The sequence below is a fragment of the Lagopus muta genome (assembly GCF_023343835.1).
Source record: "Lagopus muta isolate bLagMut1 chromosome 35 unlocalized genomic scaffold, bLagMut1 primary SUPER_35_unloc_1, whole genome shotgun sequence".
Classification (NCBI taxonomy): Eukaryota; Metazoa; Chordata; class Aves; order Galliformes; family Phasianidae; genus Lagopus; species Lagopus muta.
Genome location: NW_026040158.1, coordinates 80,469 through 106,508, shown reverse-complemented (window position 1 = coordinate 106,508; position 26,040 = coordinate 80,469). Strand labels below are relative to the sequence as shown.

The window sequence follows — 26,040 nt, the reverse complement described above, 5'->3', positions numbered from 1 at the left end:
GCAGGGTGAGGAACTATAAGAAACCATAGGAACCCATAGGAACCCATAGGAACCCCATAGGAACCCATAGGAACCCATAAGAACCCCATAAGAACCCCATAGGAACCCATAGGAACCCATAAGAACCCCATAGAACCCCATAGAACCCCATAGAACCCCATAGAAGCCCTTTGGGATCCCCCAGAGGATGCAGGAAAGGCAGGCGCTGCTCACGAGGCTCCGGGGCCCTTTTTCAGTCCTCGCCCCCCTTTCCACCATCACCAACTGGGAAAGGGAATTCAACACCTGGACCGAGATGAACAGCATCGTTTATCACGGCAGCCTGGCTTCCAGGCAGATGATTCAGCAGTATGAGATGTACTGCAAGGATGGCAGGGTGAGGAACCCATAGGAACCCATAGGAACCCCATAGGAACCCCATAAGAACCCATAAGAACCCATAGGAACCCATAGGAACCCATAGGAACCCATAGGAACCCATAGGAACCCCATCAGCAGTATGAGATGTACTGCAAGGATGGCAGGGTGAGGAACCCATAGGAACCATAGGAACCCCATAGGAACCCCATAAGAACCCATAAGAACCCATAGGAACCCATAGGAACCCATAGGAACCCGTAGGAACCCATAGGAACCCATAGGAACCCCATAAGAACCCCATAAGAACCCATAAGAACCCCATCAGCAGTATGAGATGTACTGCAAGGATGGCAGGGTGAGGAGCCATAAGAAACCATAGGAACCCATAGGAACCCCATAAGAACCCATAGGAACCCATAGGAACCCCATAAGAACCCCATAAGAACCCCATAAGAACCCTTTTGGATCCTACAGAGGATGGAGGAAAGGAAGGGGGTGATAAGGATGCTCAGAACCCCATAAGAACCCCATTGGAACCCCATAGGAACCCCATAGGAACCCATAGAACACCATAAGAACCCTTTTGGATCCTACAGAGGATGGAGGAAAGGAAGGGGGTGATAAGGAGGCTTGAAACCCCATAAGAACCCCATAAGAACCCATAAGAACCCCATAAGAACCCTATAAGAACCCCATAAGAACCCCATAAGAACCCCATAAGAACCCATAGGAACCCATAAGAACCCAATAAGAACCCATAGGAACCCCATAGGAACCCATAAGAACCCATAGGAACCCCATAAGAACCCCATAAGAACCCCATAAGAACCCATAGGAACCCATAAGAACCCAATAAGAACCCATAGGAACCCCATAGGAACCCATAAGAACCCATAGGAACCCCATAAGAAGCCCATAAGAACCCCATAAGGACCCCATAAGAACCCCATAAGGACCCCATAAGGACCCCATAAGGACCCCATAAGAACCCCATAAGAACCCATAAGAACCCATAAGAACCCATAAGAACCCATAAGAACCCCATAAGAACCCCATAAGAACCCATAGGAACCCATAGGAACCCATAAGAACCCATAGGAACCCATAGGAACCCCATAAGGACCCCATAAGAACCCCATAAGAACCCCATCAGCAGTATGAGATGTACTGCAAGGATGGCAGGGTGAGGAACTATAAGAAACCATAGGAACCCATAGGAACCCCATAGGAACCCCATAGGAACCCATAGGAACCCATAAGAACCCCATAAGAACCCATAGGAACCCATAGGAACCCATAAGAACCCCATAGAACCCATAGAACCCCATAGAACCCCATAGAAGCCCTTTGGGATCCCCCAGAGGATGCAGGAAAGGCAGGCGCTGCTCACGAGGCTCCGGGGCCCTTTTTCAGTCCTCGCCCCCCTTTCCACCATCACCAACTGGGAAAGGGAATTCAACACCTGGACCGAGATGAACAGCATCGTTTATCACGGCAGCCTGGCTTCCAGGCAGATGATTCAGCAGTATGAGATGTACTGCAAGGATGGCAGGGTGAGGAACCCATAGGAACCCATAGGAACCCATAGGAACCCCATAAGAACCCATAGGAACCCCCATAAGAACCCATAGGAACCCATAGGAACCCATAGGAACCCATAGGAACCCATAAGAACCCATAGGAACCCATAGGAACCCATAGGAACCCATAGGAACCCCATCAGCAGTATGAGATGTACTGCAAGGATGGCAGGGTGAGGAACCCATAGGAACCCCATAAGAACCCCATAGGAACCCCATAAGAACCCATAGGAACCCCATAAGAACCCATAGGAACCCATAAGAACCCATAGGAACCCATAGGAACCCCATAAGAACCCCATAAGAACCCCATCAGCAGTATGAGATGTACTGCAAGGATGGCAGGGTGAGGAACCATAAGGAACCATAGGAACACATAGGAACCCCATAAGAACCCCATAAGAACCCATAGGAACCCATAGGAACCCATAGGAGCCCATAGGAACCCATAGGAACCCCATAAGAACCCCATCAGCAGTATGAGATGTACTGCAAGGATGGCAGGGTGAGGAACCCATAGGAACCATAGGAACCCATAGGAACCCCATAGGAACCCATAGGAACCCATAGGAACCCATAGGAACCCATAAGAACCCCATAGAACCCCATAGGAACCCCATAAGAACCCCATCAGAACCCCATCAGAACCCTTTTAGATCCTCCTAAGGGTGAAGGAAAGGAAGGAGGATGATAAGGAGGCTTGAAACCCCATAGGAACCCCATAGGAACCCATAAGAACCCCATCAGCAGTATGAGATGTACTGCAAGGATGGCAGGGTGAGGAGCCATAAGGAACCATAGGAACCCATAGGAACCCCATAAGAACCCCATAAGAACCCATAGGAACCCCATAAGAACCCTTTTGGATCCTCCTAAGGGTGAAGGAAAGGAAGGAGGATGATAAGGAGGCTTGAAACCCCATAAGAACCCCAAAAGAACCCCATAAGAACCCCATAAGAACCATTGAGATCCTCTTAAGGGTGAAGGAAAGGAAGGAGGATGATAAGGAGGCTTGAAACCCCATAGGAACCCCATAAGAACCCCATCAGCAGTATGAGATGTACTGCAAGGATGGCAGGGTGAGGAACCCATAGGAACCCATAGGAACCCATAGGAACCCCATAAGAACCCCATAAGAACCCCATAAGAACCCATAGGAACCCCATAAGAACCATTGAGATCCTCTTAAGGGTGAAGGAAAGGAAGGAGGATGATAAGGAGGCTTGAAACCCCATAAGAACCCCATAAGAACCCCATAAGAACCCCATAAGAACCCATAGGAACCCATAAGAACCCAATAAGAACCCATAGGAACCCCATAGGAACCCATAAGAGCCCATAAGAACCCATAGGAACCCCATAAGAACCCCATAAGAACCCCATAAGAACCCCATAAGAACCCATAAGAACCCCATAGAACCCCATAGAACCCCATAGAACCCCATAGGAACCCCATAAGAACCCATAAGAACCCCATAGAACCCCATAGAAGCCCATAGAACCCCATAGAAGCCCTTTGGGATCCCCCAGAGGATGCAGGAAAGGCAGGCGCTGCTCACGAGGCTCCGGGGCCCTTTTTCAGTCCTCGCCCCCCTTTCCACCATCACCAACTGGGAAAGGGAATTCAACACCTGGACCGAGATGAACAGCATCGTTTATCACGGCAGCCTGGCTTCCAGGCAGATGATTCAGCAGTATGAGATGTACTGCAAGGATGGCAGGGTGAGGAACCCATAGGAACCATAGGAACCCCATAGGAACCCCATAGGAACTCCATAAGAACCCATAAGAACCCCATAAGAACCCATAAGAACCCTTTAGGTTCCTCCTAAGGGTGTAGGAAAAGAAGGGGATGAAAAGGAGGCTTAGAACCCATAAGAACCCCATCAGAACCCCATAGGAACCCATAGGAACCCCATAAGAACCATTGAGATCCTCTTAAGGGTGAAGGAAAGGAAGGAGGATGATAAGGAGGCTTGAAACCCCATAGGAACCCCATAAGAAGCCCATCAGCAGTATGAGATGTACTGCAAGGATGGCAGGGTGAGGAACCATAAGAAACCATAGGAACCCCATAAGGACCCATAGGAACCCCATAGGAACCCATAGGAACCCATAAGAACCCATAGGAACCCCATAAGAACCCATAAGAACCCCATAAGAACCCATAGGAACCCCATCAGCAGTATGAGATGTACTGCAAGGATGGCAGGGTGAGGAAGGGGGCCCAAATCCTGCCATGGTGCCCCCAAAAATGGCTGTGGGGGGGGGGGAAGGAGCAGAGGGGGGAAAGGGGGCTCAGAACCCCATAAGAAACCCATAGGAACCCATAAGAACCCATAAGAACCCATAAGAACCCATAAGAACTCATAGGAACCCCATAGGAACACATAAGAACCCTTTTAGATCCTCTTAATGGTGAAGGAAAGGAAGGAGGATGATAAGGAGGCTTGAAACCCCATAGGAACCCCATAAGAACCCCATCAGCAGTATGAGATGTACTGCAAGGATGGCAGGGTGAGGAACCCATAGGAACCCCATAAGAACCCCATAGGAACCCATAAGAACCCCATATGAACCCATAGGAACCCCATAAGAACCCATAGGAACCCATAGGAACCCCATAAGAACCCATAGGAACCCCATAGGAACCCCATAAGAACCATTGAGATCCTCTTAAGGGTGAAGGAAAGGAAGGAGGATGATGAGGAGGCTTGAAACCCCATAAGAACCCCATAAGAACCCATAAGAACCCTTTTAGATCCTACAGAGGATGGAGGAAAGGAAGGGGGTGATAAGGAGGGTCAGAACCCCATAAGAACCCCATAAGGACCCATAAGAACCCATAGGAACCCCATAAGGACCCTTGTGGATCCTCCTAAGGGTGAAGGAAAGGAAGGAGGATGATAAGGAGGCTTGAAACCCCATAAGGACCCCATAAGGACCCATAGGAACCCCATAAGAACCCATAGGAACCCATAAGGACCCCATAGGAACCCATAAGAACCCATAGGAACCCATAGGAACCCCATAAGAACCCCATAAGAACCCATAGGAACCCATAGGAACCCCATAAGAACCCATAGGAACCCCATAAGAACCCCATCAGCAGTATGAGATGTACTGCAAGGATGGCAGGGTGAGGAACCATAAGGAACCATAGGAACCCATAGGAACCCCATAGGAACCCATAGGAACCCCATAAGAACCCCATAAGAACCCCATAGGAACCATTGAGATCCTCTTAAGGGTGGAGGAAAGGAAGGAGGATGATAAGGAGGCTTGAAACCCCATAAGAACCCCATAAGGACCCCATAAGAACCCTTTTAGATCCTACTAACAGTGGGGGAAAGGAAGGGGGTGATAAGGAGGCTTGAAACCCCATAAGAACCCCATAAGAACCCATAAGAACCCCATAAGGACCCATAAGAACCCCATAAGAACCCTTATAGATCCTAGAGAGGATGGAGGAAAGGAAGGGGGTGATAAGGAGGCTTGAAACCCCATAAGAACCCCTAAGAACCCATAAGAACCCCATAAGAAGCCTTTTAGATCCTACAGAGGATGCAGGAAAGGAAGGGGGTGATAAGAAGGCTTGAAACCCCATAAGAACCCCATAAGAAGCCCATAAGAACCCATAGGAACCCCATAAGAACCCATAGGAACCCCATAAGAACCATTGAGATCCTCTTAAGGGTGAAGGAAAGGAAGGAGGATGATAAGGAGGCTTGAAACCCCATAAGAACCCCATAAGAACCCCATAAGAACCCATAGGAACCCCATAAGAACCCATAAGAACCCCATAAGAACCCCATAAGAACCCCATAGGAACCCCATAAGAACCCCATAAGAACCCCATAAGAACCCATAGGAACCCCATAAGAACCCCATCAGAACCCTTTTGGATCCTCCTAAGGGTGAAGGAAAGGAAGGAGGATGATAAGGAGGCTTGAAACTCCATAAGAACCTCATAAGGACCCCATAGGAACCCATAGGAACCCCATAAGAACCCATAACAACCCATAGGAACCCATAAGAACCCATAAGAGCCCCATAGGAACCCATAAGAGCCCCATAGGAACCCATAGAACCCCATAGAACCCCATAGAACCCCATAAGAACCCCATAGAACCCCATAAGAACCCCATAAGAACCCATAAGAACCCCATAAGAACCCCATAAGAACCCATAAGAACCCCATAAGAACCCCATAGGAACCCCATAAGAACCCAGAAGAACCCCATAAGAACCCCATAAGAACCCATAAGAATCCATAAGAACCCCATAAGAACCCCATAAGAACCCCATAGGAACCCCATAAGGACCCCATAAGAACCCCATAAGGACCCCATAAGGACCCCATAAGGACCCCATAAGGACCCCATAAGAACCCATAAGAACCCCATAAGAACCCCATAAGAACCCATAAGAACCCCATAAGAACCCCATAGGAACCACATAAGAACCCATAAGAACCCCATAAGAACCCATAGGAACCCATAAGAACCCATAAGAACCCATAAGAACCCCATAAGAACCCCATAAGAACCCCATAAGAACCCATAAGAACCCCATAAGAACCACATAAGAACCCCATAAGAACCCCATAAGAACCCATAAGAACCCCATAAGAACCCCATAGGAACCACATAAGAACCCCATAAGAACCCATAAGAACCCATAGGAACCCCATAAGAACCCTTTTAGATCCTACAGAGGATGGAGGAAAGCAAGGGGGTGATAAGGAGCATCAAAACCCCATAAGAACCCCATAAGGACCCCATAAAAACCCCATAAAAACCCTTTTAGGTCCTCCTAAGGGTGAAGGAAAGGAAGGGGATGAAAAGGAGCCTCAAAACCCCATAAAAACCCCATAAGAACCCCATAAAAACCCCATCCCAAGCTTCAAACCCCAACCAACAGCATTGGGATGAAGGGCGACACGAAACCCCATCAAATGAATCTTATAGGGTCAGAGCATTTAGGGTTTGTGTTTTATAGGGTCAGAGCTTTTAGGGTTTGTATTTTATAGGGTCAGAGCTTTTAGGGTCTGTTTTATGGGGTCAGATTTAGGGTCTGTGTTTTATAGGGTCAGAGCTTTTCGGGTCTGTTTTATGGGGTCAGATTTAGGGTCTGTGTTTTATGGGGTCACATTTAGGGTCTGTTTTATGGGGTCACATTTAGGGTTTCTATCTTATAGGGTCACATTTAGGGTCTGTTTTATAGGGTCACATTTAGGGTTTGTTTTATAGGGTCACATTTAGGGTTTGTTTTATAGGGTCACATTTAGGGTTTGTGTTTTATAGGGTCACATTTAGGGTCTGTTTTATAGGGTCACATTTAGGGTCTGTTTTATAGGGTCACATTTAGGGTTTGTGTTTTATAGGGTCACATTTAGGGTTTGTGTTTTATAGGGTCACATTTAGGGTTTGTTTTATAGGGTCACATTTAGGGTTTGTTTTATAGGGTCACATTTAGGGTCTGTGTTTTATAGGGTCACATTTAGGGTTTGTTTTATAGGGTCACATTTAGGGTTTGTGTTTTATAGGGTCAGATTTAGGCTCTGTGTTTTATAGGGTCAGAGCTTTTAGGGTCTGTTTTATGGGGTCACATTTAGGGTCTGTTTTATAGGGTCACATTTAGGGTTTGTTTTATGGGGTCAGAGCTTTTCGGGTCTGTTTTATGGGGTCACATTTAGGGTTTCTATCCTATAGGGTCACATTTAGGGTCTGTTTTATGGGGTCACATTTAGGGTTTCTATCTTATAGGGTCACATTTAGGGTCTGTTTTATGGGGTCAGATTTAGGCTCTGTGTTTTATAGGGTCAGAGCTTTCAGGGTCTGTTTTATAGGGTCAGATTTAGGGTCTGTGTTTTATAGGGTCACATTTAGGGTTTGTTTTATAGGGTCACATTTAGGGTTTGTTTTATAGGGTCACATTTAGGGTCTGTGTTTTATAGGGTCACATTTAGGGTCTGTTTTATAGGGTCACGTTTAGGGTTTGTTTTATAGGGTCACATTTAGGGTCTGTTTTATAGGGTCACATTTAGGGTTTGTTTTATAGGGTCACATTTAGGGTTTGTGTTTTATAGGGTCACATTTAGGGTCTGTTTTATAGGGTCAGATTTAGGGTCTGTGTTTTATAGGGTCACATTTAGGGTCTGTGTTTTATAGGGTCACATTTAGGGTCTGTTTTATAGGGTCACATTTAGGGTTTGTGTTTTATAGGGTCACATTTAGGGTCTGTGTTTTATAGGGTCACATTTAGGGTCTGTTTTATGGGGTCACATTTAGGGTTTGTTTTATAGGGTCACATTTAGGGTCTGTTTTATGGGGTCACATTTAGGGTTTCTATCTTATAGGGTCACATTTAGGGTCTGTTTTATGGGGTCACATTTAGGGTTTCTATCTTATAGGGTCACATTTAGGGTCTGTTTTATGGGGTCACATTTAGGGTTTCTATCTTATAGGGTCACATTTAGGGTCTGTGTTTTATAGGGTCAGAGCTTTTAGGGTCTGTTTTATGGGGTCACATTTAGGGTTTGTGTTTTATAGGGTCACATTTAGGGTTTGTTTTATAGGGTCACATTTAGGGTTTGTTTTATAGGGTCACATTTAGGGTTTGTGTTTTATAGGGTCACATTTAGGGTCTGTTTTATAGGGTCACATTTAGAGTTTGTGTTTTATAGGGAACCCCATAAGAACCCCATAAGAACCCCATAAGAACCCCATAAGAACCCATAAGAACCCATAAGAACCCCATAAGAACCCCATAAGGACCCCATAAGAACCCCATAAGAACCCCATAAGAACCCCATAAGGACCCCATAAGAACCCATAAGAACCCCATAAGAACCCCATAAGAACCCCATAAGAACCCCATAAGAACCCCATAAGAACCCATAAGAACCCCATAAGGACCCCATAAGGACCCCATAAGAACCCCATAAAGACCCCATAAGGACCCCATAAGGACCCCATAAGAACCCCATAAGGACCCCATAAGAACCCCATAAGAACCCCATAGGACCCCATAAGAGCCCCATAAGAACCCCATGAGAACCCCATAAGGACCCCATAAGAACCCATAAGAACCCCATAAGAACCCCATAAAAACCCCATAAGAACCCCATAAGAGCCCCATAAGAACCCCATGAGAACCCATAAGAATCCATAAGAACCCCATAAGAACCCCATAAGGACCCCATAAGAACCCCATAAGAACCCATAAGAACCCCATAAGAACCCCATAAGAGCCCCATAAGAACCCCATAAGAACCCCATAAGGACCCCATAAGGACCCCATAAGAACCCATAGGAACCCCATAAGAGCCCCATAAGAACCCCATAAGAACCCATAAGAACCCATAAGAACCCCATAAGAACCCCATAAGGACCCCATAAGGACCCCATAAGGACCCCATAAGAACCCATAAGAACCCCATAAGAACCCATAAGAACCCCATAAGAACCCCATAAGAACCCCATAAGGACCCCACAAGAACCCATAAGATCCCCGTAAGAACCCCATAAGATCCCATAGGAACCCCATAAGAACCCTTTTAGATCCTAGAGAGGATGGAGGAAAGCAAGGGGGTGATAAGGAGCATCAAAACCCCATAAGAACCCCATAAGGACCCCATAAAAACCCCATAAAAACCCTTTTAGGTCCTCCTAAGGGTGAAGGAAAGGAAGGGGATGAAAAGGAGCCTCAAAACCCCATAAAAACCCCATAAAAACCCCATAAAAACCCCATAAAAGCCCCATAAAAGCCCCATCCCAAGCCTCAAACCCCAACCAACAGCATTGGGATGAAGGGCGACCCGAAACCCCATCAAATGAATCTTATAGGGTCAGAGCATTTCGGGTTTGTGTTTTATAGGGTCAGAGCTTTTAGGGTCTGTTTTATAGGGTCAGATTTAGGGTCTGTGTTTTATAGGGTCACATTTAGGGTCTGTTTTATGGGGTCACATTTAGGGTTTCTATCTTATAGGGTCACATTTAGGGTCTGTTTTATGGGGTCACATTTAGGGTTTCTATCTTATAGGGTCGCCTGATCCCCGGCGCCTACAAATTCGATGCCCTCATCACCACCTTTGAGATGATTTTGTCCGACTGCCCCGAGCTGCGCGAGATCGAATGGCGCTGCGTCATCATCGACGAGGCGCATCGCCTCAAGAACAGGAACTGCAAGCTGCTGGACAGCCTGAAGCACATGGATCTGGTATGGGGTCAGGGGAAAAACCCTATAAGGGGGGGAAATCCCATATAGGGTGGTTATGGGGTGAGGGGAGACCCTATAAGGTGGGGGGGGGATGAGGATGTTGGTGGGGTGCATGGAGACAAGAAGTGGAAGAGCTTCAGGTATGGGGATCTGGAATGGGGTTGGGGTCAGAGGAAACCCTATAAGGGGGGGGGAAATCCCATATAGGGTGGTTGTGGGGTGAGGAAATCCCATATAGGGTGGTTAGGGGGTGAAGGGAGACCCTATAAGGTGGGGGGGCTGAGGATGTTGGTGGGGTGCATGGAGTCAAGACGTGCAAGAGCCTCATGTATGTGGGTCTGGTATGGGGTTGGGGTCAGAGGAAACCCTATAAGGGGGGGAAATCCCATATGGGGTGGTTATGGGGTGAGGAAATCCCATATAGGGTGGTTATGGGGTGAGGGGAGACCCTATAAGGTGGTGGGGGGGGGATGAGGATGTCAGTGAGGTGGATGGGGTCAAGAAGTGGAAGAGCCTCAGGTATGGGGATCTGATATGGGGTCAGAGGAAACCCTATGGGGTTTTGGGGGGTGGAAATCCCATATAGGGCAGCTGTGGGGTGAGGGGAGACCCTATAAGGGGGGGGGGGTGAGGGAAGACCCTATAAGTTGGTGGGGGGGGCTGAGGATGTTGGTGAGGTGGATGGGGGCAAGAAGTGGAAGAGCTTCAGGTATGGGGGTCTGGTATGGGGTTGGGGTCAGAGGAAACCCTATAAGGGGGGGGAAATCCCATATAGGGCGGTTAGGGGGGGTGGAAATCCCATATAGGGTGGCTGGGGTGAGGAAATCCCATATAGGGTGGTTATGGGGTGAGGAGAGACCCTATAAGGTGGGGGGGGGGGGTGAGGGGAGACCCTATAAGTTGGTGGGGGGCTGAGGATGTTGGAAGAGGAACTGCAAGCTGCTGGACAGCCTGAAGCACATGGATCTGGTATGGGGGGGGGAAAAACCCTATAAGGGGGGGGAAATCCTATATGGGGTGGTTATGGGGTGAGGGGAGACCCTATAAGGGGGGGGAATCCCATATAGGGTGGTTGGGGAGTGAAGGGAGACCCTATAAGTTGGTGGGAGGCTGAGGGGTCAAGAAGTGGAAGAGCTTCAGGTATGTGGGTCTGGAATGGGGTTGGGGTCAGAGGAAACCCTATAAGGGGGGGGAAATCCCATATAGGGTGGTTGTGGGGTGAGGGGAGACCCTATAAGGTGGGGGGGGGCTGAGGATGTTGGTGAGGAGGATGGAGACAAGAACAAGAGGCTCAGCTTAATGGATCTGATATGGGGTCAGGGGAAACCCTATGGGGTCTTGGGGGGTGGAAATCCCATATAGGGTGGTTATGGGGTGAGGAAATCCCATATAGGGTGGTTATGGGGTGAGGAAATCCCATATAGGGTGGTTATGGGGTGAGGGGAGACCCTATAAGTTGGGGGGGGGCTGAGGATGTCATTGAGGTGGATGGGGTCAAGAAGTGGAAGAGCCTCAAGCACATGGATCTGCTGTGGGGGGGGGAGACCCTATAAGGGGGGGGAAATCCCATATAGGGTGGTTGGGGGGGATGGAAATCCCATATAGGGAGGTTATGGGGTGAGGAAATAGAGTGGTTGGGGGGTGAGGGGAGACCCTATAAGGGGGGGGGAAATCCCATATAGGGTGGTTATGGGGGGTGGAAATCCCATATAGGGTGGCTGGGGGGGGTGGAAATACTATATAGGGTGGTTATGGGGTGGAAATCCCATATAGGGTGGTTGTGGGGTGAGGGGAGACCCTATAAGTTGGGGGGGGGGGGATGAGGATGTTGGTGGGGTGCATGGAGACCAGAAGTGGAAGAGCCTCATGTATGTGGGTCTGGTATGGGGTTGGGGTCAGAGGAAACCCTATAAGGGGGGGGAAATCCCATATAGGGTGGTTATGGGGTGAGGAGAGACCCTATAAGGGGGGGGAAATCCCATATAGGGCGGTTGGGGGGGTGGAAATCCCATATAGGGTGTTTGGGGTGAGGAAATCCCATATAGGGTGGCTGGGGGGGGTGGAAATCCCATATAGGGCGGCTGTGAGGTGAGGGGAGACCCTATAAGGGGGGGCAAATCACATATAGGGTGGCTATGGGGTGAGGGGAGACCCTATAAGGGGGGGGAATCCCATATAGGGTGGTTGTGAGGGGTGGAAATCCCATATAGGGAGGTTATGGGGTGAGGAAATCCCATATAGGGTGGTTGGGGGGTGAGGGGAGACCCTATAAGGGGGGGGGGGGGGCTGAGGATGTTGGGGTGGATGGAGAGAAGAAGTGGAAGAGCCTCAGCTTGATGGAGCTGATATGGGATCAGAGGAAACCCTATGGGGTCAGGGGGGGAAAGGAAATCCCATATAGGGTGGTTATGGGGGGTGGAAATCCCATATAGGGTGGTTATGGGGGGTGGAAATCCCATATAGGGTGGTTGGGGGGTGAGGGGAGACCCTATAAGTTGGGGGGGGATGAGGATGTCAGTGGGGTGCATGGAGTGAAGAAGTGGAAGAGCCTCAACACCTGGATCTGATATGGGGTCCAGCAGAATCCTATGGGGTTTTGGGGGGTGGAAATCCCATATAGGGTGGTTGTGGGTTGAGGAAATCCCATATAGGGTGGTTATGGGGTGAGGAAATCCCATATAGGGTGGTTATGGGGTGAGGAAATCCCATATAGGGCGGTTGTGGGGTGAGGGGAGACCCTATAAGGTGGGGGGGGGGGTGAGGATGTTGGAACATGTGGACTCAAAAGGGGGAAGAGCCTGAAGCACATGGATCTGGTATGGGGTCATGGGAAACCCTATAAGGGGGGGGAAATCCTATATGGGGTGGTTGTGGGGTGAGGAAATCCCATATAGGGGGGTTGGGGGGTGAGGGGAGACCCTATAAGGTGGGGGGGGGGGGGTGAGGATGTTGGTGGGGTGCATGGAGTCAAGAAGTGCAAGAGCCTGAGGTGAATGGATCTGGTGTGGGGTTGTGAGCTTTTATGGGATCTTGGACATCTTTAGGGACATTTGGGGTCATCCCATGCCCTATAGGGCTGCCCTACAGGCATTTATGGGGTCTGGGTTGGGTTTGGGGTCCTGCCATGCCCTATAGGGCTGCCCTACAGGTGTTTATGGGGTCAGGGTTGGCTTTGGGGTCCTCCCCTGCCCTATAGGGCTGCCCTACAGGCATTTATGGGGTCAGGGTTGGCTTTGGGGTCCTCCCCTGCCCTATAGGGCTGCCCTACAGTCTTTATGGGGTCAGGGTTGACTTTGGGGTCCTTTAGGGTCATCCTGTTCCCTATAGGGCTGCCCTGCAGCTGTTTATGGGGTCTGGGTTGGGTTTGGGGTCCTCCCCTGCCCTATAGGGCTGCCCTGCAGCTGTTTATGGGGTCTGGGTTGGGTTTGGGGTCATCCTATTCCCTACAGGATTCTCCTGCAGGCCTTTATGGGGTCAGGGTTGGCTTTGGGGTCCTTTAGGGTCCTCCTGTTCCCTATAGGGCTGCCCTGCATTCTTTATGGGGTCAGGGTTGGCTTTGGGGTCCTCCCATGCCCTATAGGATTGTCTTGACCTTGTTTATGGGGTTTGGGGCCCTTTGGGGTCCTGCCATGCCCTATAGCACTGCCCTACAGGCATTTATGGGGTCAGGGTTGGGTTTGGGGTCATCCTATTCCCTATAGGATTGTCCTGCAGGCCTTTATGGGGTCTGGGGTCTTTATGGGGTCTGGGTTGGGTTTGGGGTCCTCCCATGCCCTATAGGATTGTCTTCACCTTCTTTATGGGGTCAGGGTTGGCTTTGGGGTCCTCCTATGCCCTATAGGGCTGCCCTGCATTCCTTATGGGGTTTGGGGCCCTTTGGGGTCCTCCCATGCCCTATAGGGCTGCCCTACAGGCCTTTATGGGGTCAGGGTTGGCTTTGGGATCCTTTAGGGTCCTCCTGTTCCCTATAGGGCTGCCCTACAGGCATTTATGGGGTCAGGGTTGGGTTTAGGGCCCTTTGTGGCCCTCCCCTGCCCTATAGGGCTGCCCTATAGGCATTTATGGGGTCAGGGTTGGCTTTGGGGTCATCCTATTCCCTATAGGATTCTCCTGCAGGCCTTTATGGGGTCTGGGGTCTTTATGGGGTCTGGGTTGGGTTTGGGGTCTTTCTGTGCCCTATAGGATTGTCCTGCAGGCCTTTATGGGGTTTGGGATCCTTTAGGGTCATCCTGTTCCCTATAGGGCTGCCCTGCATTCCTTATGGGGTCTGGGGCCCTTTGGGATCCTTCCGTGCCCTATAGGGCTGCCCTGCAGTCTTTATGGGGTCTGGGTTGGGTTTAGGGCCATTTGGGGTCCTCCCATGCTCTATAGGGCTGCCCTGCATTCCTTATGGGGTTTGGGGCCATTGTGGCCCTCCCCTGCCCTATAGGGCTGCCCTATAGGCGTTTATGGGGTCAGGGTTGGCTTTGGGGCCCTCCCCTGCCCTATAGGATTGTCCTGTAGCTCTTTATGGGGTCTGGATTGGGATTGGGGCCCTTTGTGGCCCTCCCCTGCCCTATAGGGCTGCCCTGCATTCTTTATGGGGTCTGGGTTGGGTTTGGGGTCTTCCAGTGCCCTATAGGATTGTCCTGCAGCTCTTTATGGGGTCTGGGGTCTTTATGGGGTCTGGGGTCTTTATGGGGTCTGGGTTGGCTTTGGGGTCCTCCTATGCCCTATAGGATTCTCCTGCAGGTGTTTATGGGGTTTGGGGCCCTTTGGGGTCCTCCCCTGCCCTATAGGGCTGCCCTGCAGTCTTTATGGGGTCATGGTTGGCTTTGGGGTCCTTTAGGGTCCTCCTGTTCCCTATAGGGCTGCCCTACAGGCATTTATGGGGTCTGGATTGGGCTTAGGGCCATTTGGGGTCATCCTATTCCCTATAGGGCTGCCCTACAGGTATTTATGGGGTCAGGGTTGGCTTTGGGGTCCTCCCATGCCCTATAGGATTGTCGTGTAGGTCTTTATGGGGTCTGGGTTGGGTTTGGGGCCCTTTGGGGTCCTGCCATGCCCTATAGCACTGCCCTACAGGCATTTATGGGGTCAGGGTTGGCTTTGGGGTCATCCTATTCCCTATAGGATTGTCCTGCAGGCCTTTATGGGGTCTGGGGTCTTTATGGGGTCTGGGTTGGGTTTGGGGTCTTTCAGTGCCCTATAGGATTCTCCTGCAGGCCTTTATGGGGTCTGGGTTGGCTTTGGGGTCCTTTAGGGTCATCCTGTTCCCTATAGGGCTGCCCTGCATTCTTTATGGGGTCTGGGGCCCTTTGGGGTCCTCGTGTTCCCTATAGGATTGGCCTGGAGGTCTTTATGGGGTCAGGGTTGGCTTTGGGGTCCTCCCCTGCCCTATAGGGCTGCCCTGCAGTCTTTATGGGGTCTGGATTGGGATTGGGGCCCTTTGGGGTCCTCCCCTGCCCTATAGCGCTGCCCTACAGGTCTTTATGGGGTCAGGGTTGGGTTTGGGGCCCTTTGGGGCCCTCCCCTGCCCTATAGGGCTGCCCCACATTCCTTATGGGGTTTGGGGCCCTTTGGGGTCCTCCCCTGCCCTATAGGGCTGCCCCGCATTCCTTATGGGGTTTGGGGTCCTTTAGGGTCCTCCTGTTCCCTATAGCACTGCCCTGCATTCTTTATGGGGTCTGGGTTGGGTTTGGGGTCCTCCCATGCCCTATAGGGCTGCCCTGCATTCTTTATGGGGTCAGGGTTGGCTTTGGGGTCCTTTAGGGTCATCCTGTGCCCTATGGGGCTGCCCTGCATTCCTTATGGGGTTTGGGGCCCTTTGGGGCCCTCCCATGCCCTATAGGGCTGCCCCGCATTCCTTATGGGGTCAGGGTTGGCTTTGGGGTCCTTTAGGGTCATCCTATTCCCTATAGGGCTGCCCTGCAGTCTTTATGGGGTCAGGGTTGGCTTTGGGGTCATGCTATTCCCTATAGGATTCTCCTGCAGGTGTTTATGGGGTCTGGGTTGGGTTTGGGGTCTTCCAGTGCCCTATAGGATTCTCCTGCAGGCCTTTATGGGGTTTGGGGCCCTTTGGGGTCCTGCCATGCCCTATAGGGCTGCCCTGCATTCTTTATGGGGTCTGGATTGGCTTTGGTGCCCTCCCCTGCCCTATAGCACTGCCCTGCAGTCTTTATGGGGTCAGGGTTGGCTTTGGGGTCATCCTATTCCCTATAGGATTGTCCTGGAGGTCTTTATGGGGTCTGGGGTCTTTATGGGGTCTGGGTTGGGTTTGGGGTCTTTCAGTGCCCTATAGGATTGTCCTGCAGGCCTTTATGGGGTTTGGGGCCCTTTGGGGCCCTCCCCTGCCCTATAGGGCTGCCCTGCATTCTTTATGGGGTCAGGGTTGGCTTTGGGGTCATCCTGTTCCCTATAGGATTCTCCTGTAGCTCTTTATGGGGTCTGGGTTGGGTTTGGGGCCCTTTGGGGTCCTGCCATGCCCTATAGGCCTGCCCTACAGGCATTTATGGGGTCAGGGTTGGCTTTGGGGTCCTGCCATGCCCTATAGGGCTGCCCTGCATTCTTTATGGGGTCTGGGTTGGATTTGGGGTCTTTCAGTGCCCTATAGGATTCTCCTGCAGGCCTTTATGGGGTTTGGGGCCCTTTGGGGTCCTGCCATGCCCTATAGCACTGCCCTACAGGCATTTATGGGGTCTGGATTGGGCTTAGGGCCATTTGGGGTCATCCTATTCCCTATAGGGCTGCCCTGCATTCCTTATGGGGTCTGGGGCCCTTTGTGGCCCTCCCCTGCCCTATAGGGCTGCCCTGCAGTCTTTATGGGGTTTGGGGCCCTTTGGGGTCCTCCCCTGCCCTATAGGGCTGCCCTACAGGTCTTTATGGGGTCAGGGTTGGGTTTGGGGTCATCCCATTCCCTATAGGATTGTCCTGCAGCTCTTCATGGGGTTTGGGGACATTTGGGGTCATCCTGTTCCCTATAGGATTGTCCTGAAGGTGTTTATGGGGTCTGGGGACCTTTGGGGTCCTCCCATGCCCTATAGGATTGTCCTCGAGGTCTTTATGGGGTCAGGGTTAGCTTTGGGGTCCTGCCATGCCCTATAGGATTGTCGTGTAGGTCTTTATGGGGTCTGGGTTGGGTTTGGGGCCTTTGGGGTCCTGCCCTGCCCTATAGGGCTGCCCTGCATTCCTTATGGGGTTTGGGGCCCTTTGGGGTCCTGCCATGCCCTATAGGGCTGCCCTACAGGCCTTTATGGGGTCTGGGTTTACTTTGGGGTTGGGTTTGGGGTCATCCTATTCCCTATAGGATTTTCCTGCAGGCCTTTATGGGGTCAGGGTTGGCTTTGGGGTCCTGCCATGCCCTATAGGGCTGCCCTGCATTCCTTATGGGGTCTGGGGCCCTTTGGGGTCCTGCCATGCCCTATAGGGCTGCCCTGCAAGCATTTATGGGGTCAGGGTTGGCTTTGGGGTCCTGCCATGCCCTATAGGGCTGCCCTGCATTCTTTATGGGGTCTGGGTTGGCCTTGGGGTCCTCCTATTCCCTATAGGATTGTCCTGTAGGTCTTTATGGGGTCTGGATTGGGTTTAGGGGCCCTTTGGGGTCCTCCCCTGCCCTATAGGATTGCCCTGCATTCTTTATAGGGTCAGGGTTGGCTTTCGGGTCATCCTATTCCCTATAGGGCTGCCCTACAGGCGTTTATGGAGTCTGGGTTGGCTTTGGGGTCATCCTGTTCCCTATAGGATTCTCCTGCAGGCCTTTATGGGGTCTGGGTTGGGTTTGGGGTCCTCGTATTCCCTATAGGATTCTCCTGCATTCTTTATGGGGTTTGGGGCCCTTTGTGGCCCTCCCCTGCCCTATAGGGCTGCCCTATAGGCATTTATGGGGTCTGGGTTGGCTTTGGGGTCATCCTATTCCCTATAGGATTGTCCTGGAGGTCTTTATGGGGTCTGGGGTCTTTATGGGGTCTGGGGTCTTTATGGGGTCTGGATTGGGATTGGGGCCCTTTGTGTCCCTCCCCTGCCCTATAGGGCTGCCCTGCAGTCTTTATGGGGTCAGGGTTGGCTTTGGGGTCCTGCCATGCCCTATAGGGCTGCCCTGCATTCCTTATGGGGTTTGGGGCCATTTGGGATCATCCTATTCCCTATAGGATTGTCCTGTAGGTCTTTATGGGGTCTGGGTTGGGTTTGGGGCACTTTGGGGTCCTGCCCTGCCCTATAGCACTGCCCTACAGGTCTTTATGGGGTCAGGGTTGGGTTTGGGGTCCTGCCATGCCCTATAGGGCTGCCCTGCAGTCTTTATGGGGTCAGGGTTGGCTTTGGGGTCCTGCCCTGCCCTATAGGATTGCCTTGCATTCTTTATGGGGTTTGGGGCCCTTTGTGGCCCTCCCCTGCCCTATAGGGCTGCCCTATAGGCATTTATGGGGTCAGGGTTGGCTTTGGGGCCCTCTTGTTCCCTATAGGGCTGCCCTACAAGTGTTTATGGGGTCTGGGTCAGGTTTGGGGCCCTCCCATGCCCTATAGGGCTGCCCTGCATTCTTTATGGGGTCAGGGTTGGCTTTGGGGTCCTGCCATGCCCTATAGGATTCTCCTGTAGCTCTTTATGGGGTCTGGGTTGGGTTTAGGGGCCCTTTGGGGTCCTCCCCTGCCCTATAGCACTGCCTTGCAGTCTTTATGGGGTCAGGGTTGGCTTTGGGGTCCTGCCATGCCCTATAGGGCTGCCCTGCCTTCTTTATGGGGTTTGGGGCCCTTTGGGGTCCTCCCCTGCCCTATAGGGCTGCCCTGCAGTCTTTATGGGGTCTGGGTTGGCTTTGGGGTCATCCTATTCCCTATAGGATTCTCCTGGAGGTCTTTATGGGGTCTGGGGTCTTTATGGGGTCTGGGTTGGGTTTGGGGTCTTTCAGTGCCCTATAGGATTGTCCTGCAGGCCTTTATGGGGTCTGGGTTGGCTTTGGGGTCGGGTTTGGGGTTCTGCCATGCCCTATAGCACTGCCCTGCCTTCCTTATGGGGTCAGGGTTGGCTTTGGGGTCCTTTAGGGTCATCCTGTTCCCTATAGGGCTGCTCTGCTGCTGTTTATGGGGTTTGGGGCCCTTTGGGGTCCTCCCATACCCTATAGGGCTGCCCTGCATTCTTTATGGGGTCAGGGTTGGCTTTGGGGTCCTCCCATGCCCCATAGGATTGTCTTGACCTTGTTTATGGGGTTTGGGGCCCTTTGGGGTCCTGCCCTGCCCTATAGCACTGCCCTACAGGCGTTTATGGGGTCAGGGTTGGCTTTGGGGTCGGGTTTGGGGTCCTCCCCTGCCCTATAGGGCTGCCCTGCCTTCTTTATGGGGTTTGGGGTCCTCCCCTGCCCTATAGGGCTGCCCTATAGGCATTTATGGGGTCAGGGTTGGCTTTGGGGTCATCCTATTCCCTATAGGATTCTCCTGCAGGCCTTTATGGGGTCTGGGTTGGGTTTGGGGTCCTTTGGGGTCCTCCTATGCCCTATAGGGCTGCCCTACAGGCCTTTATGTGGTCTGGATTGGGCTTAGGGCCATTTGGGGTCATCCTATTCACTATAGGGCTGCCCTGCAGTCTTTATGGGGTCAGGGTTGGCTTTGGGGTCCTGCCCTGCCCTATAGGGCTGCCCTGCATTCCTTATGGGGTTTGGGGCCCTTTGGGGTCCTCCCATGCCCTATAGCACTGCCCTACAGGCATTTATGGGGTCAGGGTTGGCTTTGGGGTCCTTTAGGGTCATCCTGTTCCCTATAGGGCTGCCCTGCATTCTTTATGGGGTCTGGGTTGGCTTTGGGGTCATCCTGTTCCCTATAGGATTGTCCTGAAGGTGTTTATGGGGTCTGGGGACCTTTGGGGTCCTCCCATGCCCTATAGGATTGTCTTGACCTTGTTTATGGGGTCAGGGTTGGGTTTGGGGTCCTTTCATGCCCTATAGGGCTGCCCTGCAGTCTTTATGGGGTCAGGGTTGGCTTTGGGGTCCTCCTGTGCCCTATAGGATTGTCTTGACCTTTTTTATGGGGTCAGGGTTGGGTTTGGGGTCCTCCCCTGCCCTATAGGGCTGCCCTACAGGCGTTTATGGGGTCAGGGTTGGCTTTGGGGTCCTGCCATGCCCTATAGGGCTGCCCTACAGGCATTTATGGGGTCAGGGTTGGCTTTGGGGTCCTGCCATGCCCTATAGCACTGCCCTACAGGCATTTATGGGGTCTGGATTGGGCTTAGGGCCATTTGGGGTCATCCTATTCCCTATAGGGCTGCCCTACAGGTATTTATGGGGTCAGTGTTGGCTTTGGGGTCCTCCCATGCCCTATAGCACTGCCCTACAGGCCTTTATGGGGTCTATGTTGGGTTTGGGGTCCTCCTGTTTCCTATAGGGCTGCCCTACAGGCATTTATGGGGTCTGGGTTGGGTTTGGGGTCCTGCCATGCCCTATAGGGCTGCCCTGCAGCTGTTTATGGGTCTGGGTTGGGTTTAGGGACCTTTGGGGTCCTCCCCTGCCCTATAGGGCTGCCCTACAGGCCTTTATGGGGTCTGGGTTTACTTTGGGGTCGGGTTTGGGGTCCTCCTATTCCCTATAGGATTCTCCTGCATTCTTTATGGGGTTTGGGGCCCTTTGTGGCCCTCCCCTGCCCTATAGGGCTGCCCTGCAGTCTTTATGGGGTCTGGGTTGGCTTTGGGGTCATCCTATTCCCTATAGGATTCTCCTGGAGGTCTTTATGGGGTCTGGGGTCTTTATGGGGTCTGGATTGGGTTTGGGGCCCTTTGGGGTCCTGCCATGCCCTATAGGGCTGCCCTATAGGCATTTATGGGGTCAGGGTTGGCTTTGGGGTCATCCTATTCCGTATAGGGCTGCCCTGCCTTCCTTATGGGGTTTGGGGCCCTTTGGGGTCCTCCCATGCCCTATAGGATTGTTGTGTAGGTCTTTATGGGGTCAGGGTTGGGATTGGGGCCCTTTGTGGCCCTCCCCTGCCCTATAGGGCTGCCCTATAGGCATTTATGGGGTCAGGGTTGGCTTTGGGGTCATCCCATTCCCTATAGGATTGTGCTGCAGCTGTTTATGGGGTCTGGGGCCCTTTGGGGTCCTCCCCTGCCCTATAGGGCTGCCCTATAGGCATTTATGGGGTCAGGGTTGGCTTTGGGGTCATCCTATTCCGTATAGGGCTGCCCTGCCTTCCTTATGGGGTCTGGGGCCCTTTGTGGCCCTCCCCTGCCCTATAGGGCTGCCCTGCATTCTTTATGGGGTTTGGGGCCCTCCCCTGCCCTATAGGGCTGCCCTACAGGCATTCATGGGGTCAGGGTTGGCTTTGGGGTCCTCCCATGCCCTATAGGATTGTCTTGACCTTGTTTATGGGGTTTGGGGCCCTTTGGGGTCCTGCCATGCCCTATAGGATTCTCCTGCAGCTCTTTATGGGGTCTGGGGTCTTTATGGGGTCTGGGTTGGGTTTGGGGTCCTCCCCTGCCCTATAGGGCTCCCTTCAGTCTTTATGGGGTCAGGGTTGGCTTTGGGGCCCTCCCCTGCCCTATAGGATTCTCCTGCAGGCCTTTATGGGGTTTGGGGTCCTTTGGGGTCCTCCTGTTCCCTATAGGGCTGCCCTGCAGTCTTTATGGGGTTTGGGGCCCTTTGGGGTCCTCCCCTGCCCTATAGGGCTGCCCTGCAGTCTTTATGGGGTTTGGGGCCCTTTGGGGTCCTCCCCTGCCCTATAGGGCTGCCCTGCATTCTTTATGGGGTCAGGGTTGGCTTTGGGGTCCTTTAGGGTCATCCTGTTCCCTATAGGGCTGCCCTGCTGCTGTTTATGGGGTTTAGGGACCTTTGGGGTCCTCCCCTGCCCTATAGGGCTGCCCTACAGGTGTTTATGGGGTCAGGGTTGGCTTTGGGGCCCTCCCATGCCCTATAGGGCTGCCCCGCATTCCTTATGGGGTCTGGGGCCCTTTGTGGCCCTCCCCTGCCCTATAGGGCTGCCCTACAGGCATTTATGGGGTCAGGGTTGGCTTTGGGGTCCTCCCATGCCCTATAGGATTGTCCTGCAAGCATTTATGGGGTCTGGGTTGGCTTTGGGGCCCTTTGGGGTCCTCCCCTGCCCTATAGGGCTGCCCTGCATGCTTTATGGGGTCTGGGTTGGCTTTGGGGTCATCCTATTCCCTATAGGATTGTCCTGCAGCTCTTTATGGGGTCTGGGGTCTTTATGGGGTCTGGGTTGGGTTTGGGGCCCTCCCCTGCCCTATAGGGCTGCCCTGCATTCTTTATGGGGTCAGGGTTGGCTTTGGGGTCCTCCCCTGCCCTATAGGATTGTCCTGTAGCTCTTTATGGGGTCTGGGTTGGGTTTGGGGCCCTTTGGGGTCCTGCCATGCCCTATAGCACTGCCCTGCAGTCTTTATGGGGTCTGGGTTGGCTTTGGGGTCATGCTGTTCCCTATAGGATTCTCCTGGAGGTCTCTATGGGGTCTGGGGTCTTTATGGGGTCTGGGTTGGGTTTGGGGTCCTCCCCTGCCCTATAGGATTCTCCTGCAGTCTTTATGGGGTCTGGATTGGGTTTAGGGGCCCTTTGGGGTCCTCCCCTGCCCTATAGGGCTGCCCTATAGGCATTTATGGGGTCAGGGTTGGCTTTGGGGTCCTCCTGTTCCCTATAGGGCTGCCCTGCATTCCTTATGGGGTTTGGGGCCCTTTGTGGCCCTCCCCTGCCCTATAGGGCTGCCCTACAGGTCTTTATGGGGTCAGGGTTGGCTTTGGGGTCTTCCTATGCCCTATAGGATTCTCCTGCAGGCCTTTATGGGGTCTGGGGTCTTTATGGGGTCTGGGTTGGGTTTGGGGTCTTTCTGTGCCCTATAGGATTCTCCTGCAGGCCTTTATGGGGTTTGGGATCCTTTAGGGTCGTCCTGTTCCCTATAGGGCTGCCCTGCATTCCTTATGGGGTCTGGGGCCCTTTGTGGCCCTCCCCTGCCCTATAGGGCTGCCCTACAGGTCTTTATGGGGTCAGGGTTGGCTTTGGGGTCCTCCCATGCCCTATAGGATTGTCTTGACCTTGTTTATGGGGTTTGGGGCCCTTTGGGGTCCTGCCATGCCCTATAGGATTCTCCTGCAGCTCTTTATGGGGTCTGGGGTCTTTATGGGGTCTGGGTTGGGTTTGGGGTCCTCCCCTGCCCTATAGGATTCTCCTGCATTCCTTATGGGGTCAGGGTTGGCTTTGGGGTCATCCTATTCCCTATAGGATTCTCCTGCAGGCCTTTATGGGGTCTGGGGCCCTTTGTGGTCCTCCCCTGCCCTATAGGGCCGCCCTATAGCCCTCTCTATGGGGTTTGGGTTGGGATTGGGGCCCTTTGTGGCCCTCCCCTGCCCTATAGGGCTGCCCTGCATTCTTTATGGGGTCAGGGTTGGGTTTGTGTTCCTCCCCTGCCCTATAGGGCCGCCCTATAGCCCTCCCTATGGGGCAGCGGCGCTGCTATGGGTCCCAGCCCCCCTTTCCCCCCCTACCAGGAGCACAAGGTGCTGCTCACCGGCACCCCGCTGCAGAACACGGTGGAGGAACTTTTCTCCCTGCTCCACTTCCTGGAGCCGTCGCAGTTTCCATCCGAGGCCGAATTCCTCAAGGACTTCGGCGACCTCAAAACCGAGGAGCAGGTGGGGAAAAACCCCAAAAAACCCCATAGATTTGGACCCCCATTTCCGCCCCATAGATCTATAGGGCGCAAAGCATCCTCTGACCCCCAAATCCCCCCCATTTCCCCCCCTATAACCCCCCATTTCCCCCCATAGATCCATAGGCCTCAAACCATCCTCTGACCCCCAAATCCCCCCCATTTCCCCCCATAGATCCATAGGCCTCAAACCATCCCAAAAACCCCCAAATCCCCCCCATTTCCCCCCATAGATCCATAGGCCTCAAACCATCCCAAAAACCCCCAAATCCCCCCCATTTCCCCCCATAGATCCATAGGCTTCAAACCATCCCAAAGACCCCCAAATCCCCCCCATTTCCACCCCATAGATCCATAGGCCTCAAACCATCCTCTGACCCCCAAATCCCCCCCATTTCCCCCCATAGATCCATAGGCCTCAAACCATCCTCTGACCCCCAAATCCCCTCCTTTCCCCCCCTATAACCCCCCATTTCCCCCCATAGATCCATAGGCCTCAAACCATCCTCTGACCCCCAAATCCCCCCCATTTCCCCCCATAGATCCATAGGCCTCAAACCATCCTCTGACCCCCAAATCCCCTCCTTTCCCCCCCTATAACCCCCCATTTCCCCCCATAGATCCATAGGCCTCAAAGCATCCCAAAGACCCCCAAATCCCCCCATTTCCCCCCATAGATCCATAGGCTTCAAAGCATCCTCTGACCCCCAAATCCCCTTCTTTCCCCCCCTATAACCCCCCTATTTCCCCCCCATAGATCCATAGGCCTCAAAGCATCCTCTGACCCCCAAATCCCCCCCATTTCCCCCCCTATAATCCCCCCGTTTCCACCCCATAGATCCATAGGCCTCAAACCATCCTCTGACCCCCAAATCCCCTCCTTTCCCCCCCTCTAACCCCCCATTTCCCCCCTATAACCCCCCATTTCCCCCCATAGATCCATAAGCTCCAGGCCATCCTCAGACCCCCAAATCCCCCCCTTTCTCCCCCTATAACCCCCCATTTCCCCCCCTATAACCCCCCATTTCCACCCCATAGATCCATAGGCTTCAAACCATCCTCTGACCCCCAAATCCCCCCCATTTCCCCCCATAGATCCACAGGCCTCAAACCATCCTCTGACCCCCAAATCCCCCCTTTTCCCCCCCCCCTATAACCCCCCATAGATCCATAGGCCTCAAACCATCCTCTGACCCCCAAATCCCCCCCATTTCCCCCCCTATAACCCCCCATTTCCCCCCATAGGTCCAGAAGCTGCAGGCCATCCTCAAGCCCATGATGCTCCGCCGCCTGAAGGAAGACGTGGAGAAGAACCTGGCCCCCAAACAGGAAACCATCATCGAGGTGGAGCTGACCAACATCCAGAAGAAATACTACAGGGCCATCCTGGAGAAGAACTTCTCCTTCCTGTCCAAAGGCGCCGGCCACACCAACATGCCCAACCTGCTCAACACCATGATGGAGCTGCGCAAGTGCTGCAACCACCCCCTACCTCATCAACGGTCAGCATGGGCCTCAAAAACGCCCCAAAATGACCCAAAATGACCCAAAATCACCCCAAAACACCCCAAAATGACCCAAAATCACCCCAAAATGACCCAAAATCACCCCAAAACCACCCCAAAAACACCCCAAAATGACCCAAAATGACCCCAAAACCACCCCTACCTCATCAACGGTCAGCATGGGCCTCAAAAACGCCCCAAAATGACCCAAAATGACCCCAAATCACCCCAAAACCGCCCCAAAACCACCCCAAAATGACCCAAAACCACCCCAAAATCACCCCAAAACCACCCCAAAACCACCCCAAAATCACCCCAAAACCACCCCAAAACCACCCCAAAATGACCCAAAACCACCCCAAAACCACCCCAAATCCACCCCAACCATCCATACCTCATCATAGGCCCCAAAACCACCCCAAAACCACCCCTACCTCATCAACGGTCAGCATAGGCCTCAAAAACACCCCAAAATCACCTTAAAACCACCCCAAAACCACCCCAACCACCCTAAAATCCACCCCTACATCATCAATGGTCAGCATAGGCCTCAAAACCGCCCCAAAACCGCCCCAAAACCACCCCAAAATCACCCCAAACCACCCCAAAACCACCCCTACATCATCAATGGTCAGCATAGGCCTCAAAACCGCCCCAAAACCACCCCAAAATGACCCAAAATCACCCCAAACCACCCCAAAACCACCTCAACCATCCATACCTCATCATAGGCCCCAAAACCACCCCAAAACCACCCCAAAACCACCCCA

General features: G+C 52.7%; 2 protein-coding genes across 6 annotated transcripts in view; one reads left to right on the top strand and one right to left on the bottom strand.

The window, feature by feature from the left end:
- Window positions 1-112: 112 nt before the first annotated feature.
- Window positions 113-26,040, top strand: part of LOC125687497 (chromodomain-helicase-DNA-binding protein 8-like) — a gene marked incomplete at its 3' end in the record, with an annotated part of 105,163 nt that continues 79,235 nt past the window's right edge. The window contains 5 exon segments of the mRNA XM_048932668.1: window positions 113-376; window positions 9,987-10,163; window positions 23,605-23,748; window positions 25,011-25,250; window positions 25,252-25,267. Of these exon segments, the coding sequence (XP_048788625.1) occupies window positions 188-376; window positions 9,987-10,163; window positions 23,605-23,748; window positions 25,011-25,250; window positions 25,252-25,267 (766 nt within the window).
- LOC125687489 (shematrin-like protein 2) lies at window positions 930-9,848 on the bottom strand. Of its 5 annotated transcripts, none has more exons than XM_048932664.1 (6): window positions 8,656-9,848; window positions 5,840-5,907; window positions 4,917-4,949; window positions 2,736-2,799; window positions 2,197-2,314; window positions 930-1,551 (listed from the first exon to the last, which is right to left on the bottom strand). In XM_048932664.1, the coding sequence occupies exons 1-6, from the start codon at window positions 9,489-9,491 to the stop codon at window positions 1,510-1,512; spliced, it is 1,161 nt and encodes a 386-aa protein (XP_048788621.1). In that variant the 5' UTR covers window positions 9,492-9,848; the 3' UTR covers window positions 930-1,509. The 5 variants fall into 5 exon arrangements, 4 of the variants coding, with proteins under 4 accessions (XP_048788621.1, XP_048788620.1, XP_048788622.1 ...); XM_048932663.1 differs by having other exon boundaries at window positions 930-1,413; window positions 2,219-2,314; XR_007374110.1 differs by lacking the exons at window positions 2,197-2,314; window positions 2,736-2,799; window positions 4,917-4,949; window positions 5,840-5,907; window positions 8,656-9,848 and adding an exon at window positions 3,267-3,474.